At 44.3% G+C, this 14,092-nt stretch overlaps 1 protein-coding gene across 1 annotated transcript in view; it reads right to left on the bottom strand.

The window, feature by feature from the left end:
- Positions 1-13,243, bottom strand: part of AKT1 (AKT serine/threonine kinase 1) — a 73,167-nt gene extending 59,924 nt beyond the window's left edge. The window contains exons 1-2 of the mRNA XM_080619218.1: positions 13,221-13,243; positions 6,115-6,294 (exon numbers count right to left, since the gene is read on the bottom strand). Coding sequence (XP_080475344.1) covers positions 6,115-6,160 — 46 coding nt within the window. The 5' untranslated portion in view covers positions 6,161-6,294; positions 13,221-13,243. The remainder of the gene's footprint in view (positions 1-6,114; positions 6,295-13,220) is intronic.
- Between the last annotated feature and the right edge of the window lie 849 nt (positions 13,244-14,092).

Consider the following 14,092-nt stretch of genomic DNA (forward strand, 5'->3'; position numbering starts at 1 on the left):
GTGCTTAAGCAGGGATAGCACCAGCAGGGAATGCTGGAAGGGAAGGAAGCTGCTGGCATCCACACAGGGGCTACAGGGGAAGACATTTTCAAGTGAGTACAAGGCGCCAAATTTAAAATGCATGGCACAGCACCTTGCCATAAACCACTCCTGAAAGAGCAACAAGCTAGCCTTGCTCTCTTGCTCTCTCTTTACCTCAAACCAGCATACTCATTTAGTACTTCTTTCTTCCTAAATCCAAACCTGATGACTTCCCAGTTTGCCTACTGAAAGAAAAAGAACAGAAAACCCGTACGTGGACAACTTTTTGCAGAGGCCTACCTTTTCTTTCTCAAAAATGAAGGAACTATGAAAAAGAGGATGAAAGACAATGCAGGCAGTTTCTGCATGATCCACTGCATCATGCATTCCCAGGCTCACTTTAACAGGGCTTGCAACATCCTAGATCTCTCAATCTCAGATCTCTTTTAACAAGTAACAGTAATTTATGACTCTACCCCACTTTTAGAGATAAAATTGAGACCTTGTTTGTTTCTCTTCTGATGTACAATAAAACAAAATATGAAAGTAAACTTCCAGGACTGACACATTATTTATGTGGGCAACAACATCTGAGCTCTTCCTCTTTGCCATTCAAAGCGAGAGTGTGCTTGGTGTCACTCCAGACAGTTTACACACATAGGGAAAAAACACCTAACACGGCTTGACTTCTCTAAAGAACTGGAAGTATTTTGTAAAAAAGGTGGGGAAATCGTTGGAATAATGATTTTTAGGGAGACATTTTTACTGGGGGAAAAAAAAAAAAAAACAACCAAAGAATATTTGGACTTCACCCTTCAAAAAACGGCTTAAAGAATGAGTTTTCCTACACAAAGAAATGTTCTGGAATAAAGACTTTTCTAAAAGGACACTGGAAAGGAACAAAGATGGTCAAAGACTTCAATAGTCTGCTCAGTGGAAGGAAGATGTGCAATCTTTAGGCTATGCTATCTCTTTCAAAGATGTAGTACAGTATAGTTATAGTGTACTAGGTAATTTTCAGCATCTGACTTTTCTGTCATCCAAAGCAGACTTTTTACAGTACACTGGATCCATCCTGTTTCCTATGATCTCTCCACAAATAATTGCATCAGATGAGATTTACCCTCCAAAAGTCAATCTGACTAGCCATTATCAGCTCGTATTTCTCCAGATGTTTTGTGATCTCATCCTTTCTTAATGTCTCTAGCATCTTGCCTACCACCAAGGTCAGATTTATTGGTTGACTATTTCTTGGTTCCTCCCCAGTCTCCTTTTCCCAGAACAGGGCAAGCAAAATGAAAGCAACTGAGAGCTAGCATTGCAAAACTATTGCCCCTTGTGTTGAAAAAGAGACACAAGAAAAACCACAAACTGACACAGCTTATCTTTTCTTTCCAATAAGAGTAGCAACAGATTTCCCTATAAACCCAACCCTTCAGCTCTAGAATTAGCATCATCCTCTTTCCCTCTGTTACAAACTTTCCCACTCCATTCTTTGTTCAGCCCCTATTTTGCTTCTTACCCTGTCCTCTTCTCCCCAGTTTTTCCTCTAGAATAGCCATGCCCTCTATAGCTGGCATCTTCAAAGTGTCTTAGGAACCTCTCTATCAAGTGCCACAGCTACTTCCCTGTGGTATCGTGAAAGCCAGACTAAACCGAACCTTGAAGGTTTTGGCTACACAGGTCATCAAGAAAGTGCACTGCTATGTCCCAGGGAGAGACAGAAACCAAAGGGGGAAAAAAAAAAAGGCACCCCAAAATAAAACGCACACACAAAAAGAGGTAGGGAACATGGTGAGAACGGAGAAGAGAGGAGAGATGAAGAAATACAGCAACACAAGACACCCACTGGCTTAAAAGAGTTAACTACTAGTCATACCTCGCAAGATCCAGTTTTGATTCATACTAACAGAATACTTAAAGTATGAAACTCAAAATAACAAAGCTGAAGTTCACTGTCTATGCTATTCTGCTAGAGCAAATTAAAAGGGCAACAATCAGCATTTAATTCCTGGGTTCTATTTTACGTACAGATCCTGCATTAATTTTATGCAATGAAGCTATAGGAAGACAAATCACAATGGACTAATGGTTATTTATTAGGATGTCAGTATCACTCCATTTCAATACAGAAATAATTCTTCAATAACAACAAAAGTAATAGCTTTGTAAATGGAATAAGTATCTTTTGTGTAATTTCTTATTTAAGGACCTCTACTAATTTCAATCAGCTTGGAAGCCTGACTCCAAACCAGTCAAATAGTGACCTGAAGTCCACACGAACTGACACTGGTTTGCAGGGTTAAAATTACTGTGCGGCGTTTATACACAATTTAAAAACAAAAGCAAGAAGTAGCTTCACATTTGGTGCTAAATATCAATGGATGAATACATAGGTCTCTCCTGCTGCTTATAATTGCTTCAGAGTTCTCAGAGTGAGAAACTGAGATTTCTATTTCCTTTTCTAAATGTCAGTGTACATTTTCCCTCTCCCTCCTTCCCTGCCTCCAAAAGACTCCTTTTTCCATACGAGTTTATGCCCTAATAAGAAAACCGGACATACTAGGGAAGACAGAGATGACAGAGTATCAAAACGCACAATCCCTCTCTTTGTTAGCCTTGCAGAAAGACTTGGAAAAAAAAAGAAAAAACAGGATGAAGGCTGAAGACAATAGAAGGACCTTTATAACCAGGGACCAGAGCACAAATATGCAAGAAATACAATGAGATCTTTAAAATGGATCAGTAAAGCAAACAAAATACACTCAGGCATACTTCTTTTATCCAGAAAGTTTCACCACACACAATCAAATTTAAGAATACTCATGACATACATCCAGAAAACCTACAATCTCAGGACGCAACAAGCAGCCATTTGGTCAGATCATTTTCTCCTTCTCCCCTCATATTCAATCACAATTATAGCACCTCTGCATCAACCCATTTCCCCCCTCCTTTCCCACTTAACAAACCTTCAATGTAACACAACCAGAGACTACACACAATACACCAAATCTGAGTTTCTTCACATTTTCTACATGTGTGTTGAGCTCTTCAGCCATGCAGTTATGCAGAGTGGATAGTATTTTAACTACTGTTTCTGTCTTCACACAAGAGCCTATCACCTCACTGTGATTAGAGTAACAGCACCGAGCACTGCCAGTGTGGAAAAAGTCAAAAAAAAAAGTTCATTCATTAATTCTTCTATTTCTGCCTGGTTGAGGTTAGACATGTCACAGAGATGACTCTGGCCCCTGCACAAACATCTGCGCTACTGGAAGTCCAGCTTCCTTTAAGTGACTGACTTACAGAACTGCCAAGAGCTCTCGGCCAGGCAGCAATGCTTAATTTCATTTCTCCATTCGTGTTTTTAATCTTGGAAACAAAAACAGAAATTTAAAGCATGCTGACAGAAGAAAACAACCCCACAATTCTAGAAAGCCCTGCTAGTTCCCTGCCAGGCCAAAACACCTGCTCCTGCTAATGAAGGCTTTATGCTTATATACACCTGCCATCCAGAAGGGCTCCAGAGCACTTTGCAGCCTGATTTATACATACACAAATCATTAAAACTACCAAAATTAAGCCACTGCTGGGGTGAGATGTAGCAACTGTTTAACTGCACACAGACATTCTGTTCAACTGCTCATGACATGAACTGAGAGCCACCATATCCAACCAAAGCTATGGGGGAACATTAGGTAAAGAGAAGATCATTGCCCAGTCTGGATTTTGGCCAGTCACTACTTACATTTGCACGTGGAAAGCCCTAGGATCTTTAAAGAACACATGCAGTACAACCTTCAGTTTTATAAATGATCCAAAAGACAAGCAACATACATTTCCTATATCTAAACTCCTCCTTTAGCAGTCCCTCCCTGCAGTAATTACTGTTTATGCCTTAACTTCAGAAGCTCACAATATCAGACATCAGTTTTGGAAACATCCTGTGGTTGAAGCACTTGATCTTGCAGAGCCAGCAGACTGATAGGGTCTGGCAATAAATGTAGGTGATTAAAAAAAACCCCAAAAATTCTTTACAAAACACATACACACACAAGTGGATCAGTTTTCACCACAGCCACCCCCAGCCAAAAAAACTGAATTTGTCAACTGATCCCAAAACAGCTACAAAAACCAAGAGAGTAACAGAGCTCACACACTGGCAAGCCGAGGAGGAGAGACAGCACTGCTTTCTAAAACACTCTTTGCATGGACTATGTCAAATTGATAGTTGCAAAGTCAATGAAGTGGAATGAAATAGGGATCACCACACATACCAGGAAAGCAAAAAGGCACTAGGAAGCAGGTTAAAAAGATTAGGAAACCTGGCATTCAAAACCAGGGCATCTTTTACTAAGACCTCCCTCCAGAGGTCTTCTTACTTGAAAGCAGCTTTACTGCAATCCTAGAAAGAAAGAAAATTCAATTCTCAAGTGTAAATACAGACAAGTCTGAAATACAACATGACTGTTTTAAAGTTTCAGACACTTCAGCCTCTGAATCATCCTAAAAATACAATTCCATTTTCATACTTTTCAAAAGAGATGTTTCTTCCTCAAATTTTTGTACAGTGCTCCTCAAAATAACAAAATAGTTATTTTTAAAGTTATAGGTAAGTGCAGAAAAATTGTAACAATGGGCAGTTAAAAAAACCTCAGCCTAAAACGTCATTTATAACTAAAAACATCTCTCAAACATATCTCTCATTTGAAGAGTTTCTAGATTCCTAACGGGAATGAGAAGCATAATTCAGTGTTTCTTTCTCCTGCTTTATTCAAACACAGAATAATTCTCAAATGTTATCAGAACAAGGTAGACTTGGTACAACAGAATTATCAAATGAGTTATTTAAATAACGAGTGAAAATGCATTTCTAACTGAAATAAACCAGAAAAACGAAACAAAACAAAAAAGTAAACCCCACACACACAAAAAACCCCAAACACTCCACAGAAACAACTTTATCAACACATTTTTACATCAAGCATCAGATGACTTGACAGTTTGCTAAACTAAGCTGTGTATCCAGCTGTTAGAAATGTTTTCACCTTTTTAAAAGACAGACTATCAACATTTTCTAAATTCTTAGAAATTTCTTACGATTGCAGAAGAACTATCAGCCTTTAGCAAAGTTATGATAACATATTTTCCTTTCTTCCAGAAAAATTATGCACCTTTGCACCTTCAGGCAAGTTGTTGCAAACCCTCTAGAAAAATCCTGAGTCTGCAAAAACATGCAAGCTTTCCTACTGCTGGAGCACACAGATTCTGTTCTTGGTCCAAAAATATGATGATATTATGGAAAGTACCTAACACTGCTCTCTCCTTTCCAAGTAACAATCACAGAATACAAAGAAACAGGTAAGTAGCTTATAGAAGCGATGCTGTAGTATTCAGAAACAAGCACCCCTCTATCCCCAGAAAAAGAACAAACACACCGTCTGAGGAATAAAACATATAAGAATACAAAAAGCATAATGGTACCTTGTGACTATGTTACTTCAGTTTTGCCACCCAGCCAGGAATAAAGACTTTTTATAAAAATCAAATGCCATTAGTGGTGCAACAGAAATGTACAGCATGCACAATCTCATGGCTATTCTTCCCATCTAGGCCACTGGTACCAAGAGCGGTTCAAACACGAACAAAATAGCAGTCTCTAGCAAGTCTCTGCAGGAACACAGCACTGCTCACAAAACACAAGCGTATTGTTCACTGTTCAAATGAAGATTCACCTCAAGACAATTCTCACCTTCTAACACAGAAAGAAGAGCTACAGACCTAGGTATAGACCAAAATAATTTGCTACAGTTTAACACTCTTAAGTGGCATCTCCTTCAATTGCTATCTTTATCACCATTTTCAAAGCAGTTAACACAGTTTTTGGTGAACACACAGACATCAACACTCCCAAAGAAAACCCCTTATATGTGAGTCTTCTCAAATCTGAGAGCAACTCACACACGCTCCTTATATGCCATTTCCTATTAGGGTGAAGAGGCAAATAACAGACTATTTCAAAATATGCTGCTAAAAGACAGATAGCTACACAAGAGAAAGTCTATTGTCCTGAAGGGAAGAGACACTTACCTCGTTTGTGAAGCCACCCTTCCTTCACTATTGCTACTTCATTCATAATGGCAGGAATGTCTCTTGAAAAACCAGTTTATGCCCAAAGATCACTCTGTTGAAATTCCTGAACTCCGGCAGGAGACTCCACAAAAGGGAAGTTTCTTTTCCGTTTTTCTTTTTTCTCCTCCTCAGCTATTTCTAAAAAGATCAAAAGAAGAGTGTGCCGTCATTTTTAAGTATGTCACATATGTACAGTAAGGGATACAACAGGAAGTAGCCTTCATTGCTGGATTGCTGGTTTGGGGAGGTGTGGGGGGGGCGTTATTATTACTATTATTACGAATCTTAAATAAGGGCTGTAGCTCTTCACGAAGATTTTTATATCTCGGCAGGCAGAGGTAACAAAATATGTGCTTGCTAAAGTCCTGCTCCTTCACTGAGCAGGTTGGTCATAGTCAGACTCGCATCATCACCACATACTATCTGCATCAGAGGTGGACGCAAGACCCAGCAGACCTCCACCTTCCTAACAGTACTTCACTCTCCAGAACAACAAAAATTCTGAGATTTCACAAAGTCCAGTTTTAACTATTTCCCAGTAAGACGACTTCCAGAACCTCTTCTGGAAGGTTTCTCTACAGTCTGATGTGTAGCAGTCTATCAGCTAGCAGTGCATCTTGGGGATAAAACTCTGACAGTAAATATTCCCAAGACTCTGCTACAGATTATTCTACCTTCAGCATCATCCTGTTAATCCCTCTCAGATCTCCAAAACTCCTCAAAACGTGTCTTCTCTCACATTTGTAATTCCTACCTCTCTATTGTGCTTCCCTGAATACGCCTGTAGCTTGCCGTTGTGTTCTTGCAATGAAACACACCTAAACACAATTTAGGATTTTTAGCCCTCTGGTTTATGAGAGGCAGTTTCCATCTAAATAGCTCAAAATTGCCATATCTTATTGAAAACATGTCTAGCTCATGGCTGACTACCACAGAAATGTTATTCGCGCTCCTCTCCCTCATTGAAAGTAATCTCTTCCCAAATGCATTAGCTTTTATTATTTTTCTAAATTGAATCTGATTATTTTTCTTCTTGCAGTACAAATTTTCTGTTTGTTTTTGTTTAATGACGTCTGTGCTCTCCAAAGTGTCCATACTGCAATTCAATTTGGTATTACTTGGGTGATCAAAAAACTGTAATTGGTGACAAGTTCCCAGCAATAACCAAGAAGTTTAATGAAACAGAATCCAGCAGCATTCGTAACCCACCACCAAAGACCTGACTTTTACTGGAGTCTCTCTCCAACCAGAAAGACATCACGTTCCCACCTAACAAATATATAGTCTCTGCATGTATCTGGCACACATGCATCGACTATCTCTGAGCTTGCAGGTGATAGCTATCCATCAGATACTAGATTAAAAAGCAACTAATTCCCCGTAACTCACTAAGCCACAATCCTGGATGGAAGAAACAGGTCGTCAAAATGAATCCAACCCAGAACTGAAACCACAGCAGGGACAGAGGGCTCTGTACCATACATCATCAGTGCTCTGAAACGGGCAGCCTTCAAAGCAAAGCAGTGAAGTCTGAACAAGTTCCATCACTGCCAGCAAAAATGGATTGGGAGAAGGGAGGTCACTCCCCTCACATGAATGGCCCATGAAATTTTATTGTTTATCAGTATTCCTCAGGCTTTTCCAGTAACACTTTATTTTCTGTTTTTCCCTCAGAAACAAGGTGTTTAGGGTTTGGTTTTTTTTGGGTTTGGGTTTTTTTTTTTATTACAAATCTGATGTATCTCACTGGTTATAATTATCAACTCCAAGAAAAAGGTAAGATGCTTGCCTAGGGAGGGGAAATGCATGAAAACTGACACTAGCACAAGAGACATGTAAGGATTCTTTAATTTCATTAATAAATATGAAAACACCATAGGCTGCAGAATAAAGCTCAATAACCCATAGCTACCAGAGTTACTTGGAACAAACTCCTTTAGTTCCAGAGCAATTAGGATAGAACCTGATGAACATTCAAGGCTTTCATTCTCCCTTCAAAATTGCATGCACAATAGTCATGTGAGCTAGACTTACTTGTTAATGTCAAAAGGAGACTAGACCTTGTTTAGAGGCTTGGTTTAAGCATTGAGCAATTTGCAAACTGTTGAACAAAACTGCTAAGATTATCACAGCTGAATATCTGGAAACTCAACACTTATGTGTGAAAATTAACGCTTCTAACCTTGTGCCATAACAGAATGCAGGGACCGTGCACCCTACCTTGCATCTTGAATTCAGCAATTTCGGTGCATTGAAAAAAAAAAAAAAAAAAAAAATCAATATCCTTCCCAATAACCACAAGTAAAAAAAGAAGCTACAAGCCAAACTAGTCTGTAGAAAGGACAATCCTATTATTAAAACCAGAAAAAAAGCACAAAGGCACAAAATCCTGCAATCTGTGGCTAACTTACTCCAGGTGCTTCTGGGTTAACGCTTGCCAAGATTGCCACTTGGCAGCCTCCTGTTCTATGGGCTGAACTGTCATCTGGTAATCTGAATTTGAATGACAATACAGCCCAAAAAAAAGCAGATCAACAAAAAAATCCAAAGTCCAGAGAAACTACTTTTTCTACTCTCTGTGGTGTCAAGGAAGTTTGGAATGCCTTTTCCCTACAGTATCTACCCAAGAAAACACTCCCCGCTTGCTACTGCAGCCCAGCTATCAGGGTTGTGTCTTCATCTGCCTGTCTCCTTTAAAGGAAGAGGGGTGGTAAAGAGGTATTATAAAGGAGCCATGCACAGAAGATTTGGTACCACGGCACAAGGAAGCAGGAAAACACTAAATGTCTCCCAACACTAACCTGCAGCATGAGCTCCACCTGGGTCCTTCAATCAGCTATGCCAGAGCACTTATTTTATAAGGGGGAAATTAAGCTATTTTTAATTCACACTGTGAAGAACAGAGGATCCCTTCTCATTGTCTAACAAGATCTTCATAGACACAGCTCCAACAGCAGCAAACCTGTTGTACCTGGTATATTTTAAAACACACATTCAAGCTGTGCCTAATACATCTGTTTTAGTAAAAGACTCTATTCAAGACAGTGGCAACAAGTAAGACTAATTTCTCAGAATAGAAGAGCAAGTTAACTCCAGGTCAACATACTACTGAAGATGCGTAAACCAGAGAAAGTTCCTTTTCCATAAAATCCTTAGAGGGGAAGAAAAAAAAAAAAAAAGAGGAATGATTAACAGTCCACATTTATGGCCATCTAGGAATGGTTCCCAGTGAACAGAGGGCATCTGAGGTAAGTATGACCTGGCTGCTTCAGCCTGTGTCTGCATAGGATTGAATACTGTCAAAAGCTAAACAACTCTTTCTTTCTCTTAGCCTTCTGTTTGCTTGTTTTTCAATATCCGTTTCTGTAATACCTATTTCAATACCGAAGTATCCTCACAGAGCTGAAGTGGAGTAAATCATGAATGGCATGACATCAGCATCCTATCACAGTGCTGCTGGTTTTATGCATATATTAATTCCTTAGTGGTTATTAACTTTTTCATAAATAACTCACTTCCCTACACACTGCAGCAGCAAAACCTGCTTTAAGGAGTCAGCCAAACCAACCACCCAACAGAAGGTGGAGCAGAATCATCTTTTCCGTATTTGGGAGAGTTGCATTAAGGTTCCTTCTCTCGTTCTCTTCTGTTTATTATGCTCGCCTTCTTTTGTCTCTACAAAAATCAAGACATGAATCTGTCCTCCTTGCCCCCTATCCAAGATGAAATTTGTATTAATTTCCACTCACATCCTGAAGCAGGGCGGGAAGAAAAGGAATTCTTCCATAATGTTGAAGCAGAAAACGAATCTTACAGGATGCAGGAACCTCCACGGTAATCACCTCATCCTCATGAGGGAGAGGAAGCAAGAAACTGAAGGAGGATGAGATCCATCAACCTCAGTGCTGCCACACCTGGCATGTTAGACTGTACCCAGGCTGTACTAGTTAGCCCAGATCGGAAAGCAGGCCACAGCAAAGTATGCTTCTGGATTAATACCTGGCCCATCACACCATCAGTTACCAATGTCCACTGCCCTGGTTTCACAGTATCACAGTATGTTAGAGATTGGAAGGGACCTCAAAAGATCATCTAGTCCAATCCCCCTGCCAGAGCAGGAACACCTAGATAAGATTACACAGGAATGTGTCCAGGCGGGGGTTTGGCACAGTCCTGATGCTCACAGGACACCCCAAGCCCTAATGTGCATCCTTACATGTTCTTACAACACACAGCAGGAGGACCAGGCAAAAAAAGGATCCGGCCGCCCATGTGTGCCTACCTTGGCCACATGACTGTCATGAGAAATGCAGGAGAATGGGGGGTGTATTCAGGCCCATTACATGGGATATCATGAGCAACCCAAGCTCTCTTCCCACAGCTGATCTCAGATCACAGCGTAAACTCACAGCTGACAGTCAACTGCAGCTGAACATCACAGACACAACAGCATTGGGCTCCAGCCAACATTTCAAGTGGAGAGTACAGATAGGTGAACCCACCAGGCCTTGACTAGTGGAAGTACATCTCCCATGCTACACAGGGTGTTTTGCAGGAGCAGCAGTGGTTCCAACATGTTCAAGGCCCTCTAAGCTCTCAGTAGCTTTACACCATGACCCAGTTACCAAATATGAAAGCAGACAGCTTTCAAGAAAGCTTAGAAGGACCAGGTTGTTCCAGCATTTTAGTTTGCTTTACAAAAATGCACTGTGGGCCCCAAGTTAGGTGTGGCCACCAGTATTTGCTACTAGATATTTTATAACAAATGATACCATGTCTAAACTGGTATTTCACAGAAGCAAGTGCAACTTGTCACATAGACAGGAGGTTAATATTGTTCAGGTGATGGACCAGAGTTATCATATGCAACTGTCCAAGCTGCAACCACAGCTACCGTTTAAGAGGACAAACTAAGCTGCCTATTTCAAAACTGAGCGATGTCAGAAAAGAGACTTCTTCATATCCTCTCTGTCAAAGACAGAGCCCAGACAAAATCCTCTTTATGTTCCCAAACAAGAACAAGTCCTTTTATAGTTTACACTTATACAATTTAAGAACCATGTTGCTAAGAACACTTGTACCAATGAGATGCATTTAATCAAATTCCATTTAAAAGTTTTTGTAACAGAAGTTTTGTTCTGTTGCCAAACAAATCAAGCCAGGCCTGAACCTGTTTAATTCTTAATCACTTACAGGACATTTTTATAGGACGACAAATGAATGTTGGAGCTACAAGTTACCTGAGACTGGATCAATTCTTAAATTTGATTTACCACTGCTGCACACCAAAAACCAGTTCTATAAACCTTGCATACAATACAAACCCTCCTATTTTAAAAATCAAAGGTAGTTTCATAGTGTCTTTAAATCTGTTAACTCAGACAAATGTTGTGGCTGTCATCAGGAAATTAACTATTACATAAAAGTAATTACAAGTCGTGCAGTATGTCAATGTTATTTACCTGTAAACAAATATTCTTCTGAATTAAGTGTTAGTAACTCCCCTTTATAACTGTATTTTGAAATGTACATCCCTCCTGTGGTATAAATAAAACAAACGAGCAAATCAGAGATTTGCTTCTTATGTGTTAGAGGTGGTAGGAGAACAAAGCAAAACCAGTTAAATACTCCCCCCAGGGGGACGGGGGGGCGGAGGACGGGGAGTGGTGGGAATACTTATAAGGTGCAAGATACATTAACATCAGTAGTGTACTGTCAGTAAAATATGTAAGACGTCCCAGCACGTTCATATACTTTATTACAATCATGCGTTTTACAGAGGAACAGGAGCAAAAGTCCTACAACTCTCAAAGAACATTTAGGCAACTGCAGAATTCCACCTGGAGGGGCAGAGGGGGGAAGCTGCACACAGCTCCTACAGCTCTGCAAAACGCGACTACAAAAAAAAACAGTATCAAGTCCACAAACGCCGCACAGCCACCTACACACGTCAAATGCCCACGGAGATAATCACACCCCCGTCGGCAAACACTTAGTGGTCCGCAAAGCGGAGCGGGGCTGAACAACGCGTCTACAGAAGACAAGGGGAGAAAATGGGGGAGGGTGAAGAGGTAGGAATAGGAGGGAGGGAAGGGGCACTTGGCTACTTTATTTGCCACAATATAAGAAATGTCCCCCCGCCACCCTCTTTTTCCCGTGGGATGCTCGGGCAGGTCACGGGCGGCCCCAGCCCCCGCCGGTACGGTAGACGCCGCCGCGGGTGCCCCCCGCCTTCTCATCCACCGCATCCTGGGAAGCCAACAGCTTCCTGCCTGCCCCGGGCCCGCCAGCAGGACGCCGGCCGGAGCCGCCCGCAGCTCGGCCCCCCTCACCCCTCCACCCCACCAGCCACCCCGGAGAGCCGCAGCCCCTCGGTGCCCAGGTGCAGCTACGGGCCAGCTCCTCTCCCGCCGTCGCGGCCTAGGCGGGTCTGCAACCACCGCCCGGGAAAGGCGGAGGGCGGCCGCCCCCTTCCCTTCCCCTCCCGGCCCCGCACAATGCGGCGGGCACAGCGCGACCGAGCGCAGCAGGCCCCGGCCCCGCCGCTTCCTTTCCCCAGCCCTTCCCAGCCGGGGGAGCGGGTCACTTACATGGCTGAAGCCTGGGAGGAGGTGATGGGAGGGTGGCGGCGGCAGGGGAAGGGAGCCGGGGAAGGAGGCAGGGGAAGGGGAGGGAAAGGGGGAGCGAGCCAGCGAGCGAGCGGGGGGGAAGGGGGAGGCTGGCGAGGCGGGCTCTTCGGCGGGTGCCGAGCGAAGGCCTCACTGGGCTCCCGGCAGCCGCCGCCTCCTCACCATCCCCGGGCGGCGGGCGGCGGGGCGGCTCCTCCTCCCCCTCTCGCAGGCGCTCGGCCCATGGGGCTCACACGCCCGCTCCGGCTGCCGGCTTGCCTTCCCCGCCGCTTCGCCTCGCCCCCGCCACCGCCCTGCCTCCGGCCGGGAGGAGGAGGCCGCCCCCTCGCCTCGCTCAGCAGCCCCGCCGCTGCCGCCTACCCCCGCACTACCGGGCCCAGCTCCCGCAGCCGAGGCCGGGCTCGTCCCACACGCGTCTCCGCGGCGCTCGCTCACATCCTCCGGGGAGCGGCCGCCGGGTCCTACCGCCGCCGCGCCTCTTCCCGCCCGCCCCACCGTGCCGAGGGGCCGTCCCGCTCCGCGCCGCTCCCCGGAGAGGGGGGTATCCGCCGCCGCCGCCGGGGCCTCGTCGACCAGCCCCGCCTCGCCGCCCTTGGAGCTCCCCTCAGCACGGCGGGGCAGCGCCCGGCGGCTCAGCCCTCTCACCGCCCCCCTCCGCCCACCCACCAGGCCGGGCCGAGGCCCTGAGGGCGGTGTTTCCGGGTCTCCGGCGCGGCCTGGCCCCGGGCGGCCCGGCGGCGAGGTCGTCCGCCGGGGCCCGGCCCAGCCGTTGACCTGGGTGTTTGGGACGCTGTGCCCCGCGCGGTGTGACGGCCTCTCCTAACCTGGCCTTGCGGGAACCGCCGGCGTTAAGAGCTTAGTGCCCAGAACGTGGACAGTTTACCCCAAAAAGCAGGGGACCGACTCCTGCGCAGAGGAGAGGCCAGGGCAGCCTCTGGCTCTTCAGCCTCTGGGAAGGGCCAGAACCTGTGAACCTCTTGGGGTGCCACCAGCAAGCTTCCTTGAAAGCGTGGGGTGCCAGTCTGCTTACCTTGTGCTCAGAGCTTTCTCTTGCACCCGCAAAATACCAGTTGATTAAATAATCGGGTATCACTGTACCTTGGAGGATATTTCAATACCCCTTTCCACAGCAGGCGGACTGTCTGGTGTTGAAAGGTTAAGCAATTCCCCAGGGACTTCGTGGCAGAGGGGCCTGAGTGGCAAGTCTGGATGCTGCTCTTCCCACTGCCTTGCTGTGATTGAGGCCATCCTGCTCTTCCAGCAGGAATGTCTCAAAATCGCAAATTACTTGAACTGTTGCTTACAGC

The sequence above is a fragment of the Psittacula echo genome, assembly GCF_963264785.1.
Source record: "Psittacula echo genome assembly, chromosome: 5".
Taxonomy (NCBI): Eukaryota; Metazoa; Chordata; class Aves; order Psittaciformes; family Psittacidae; genus Psittacula; species Psittacula echo.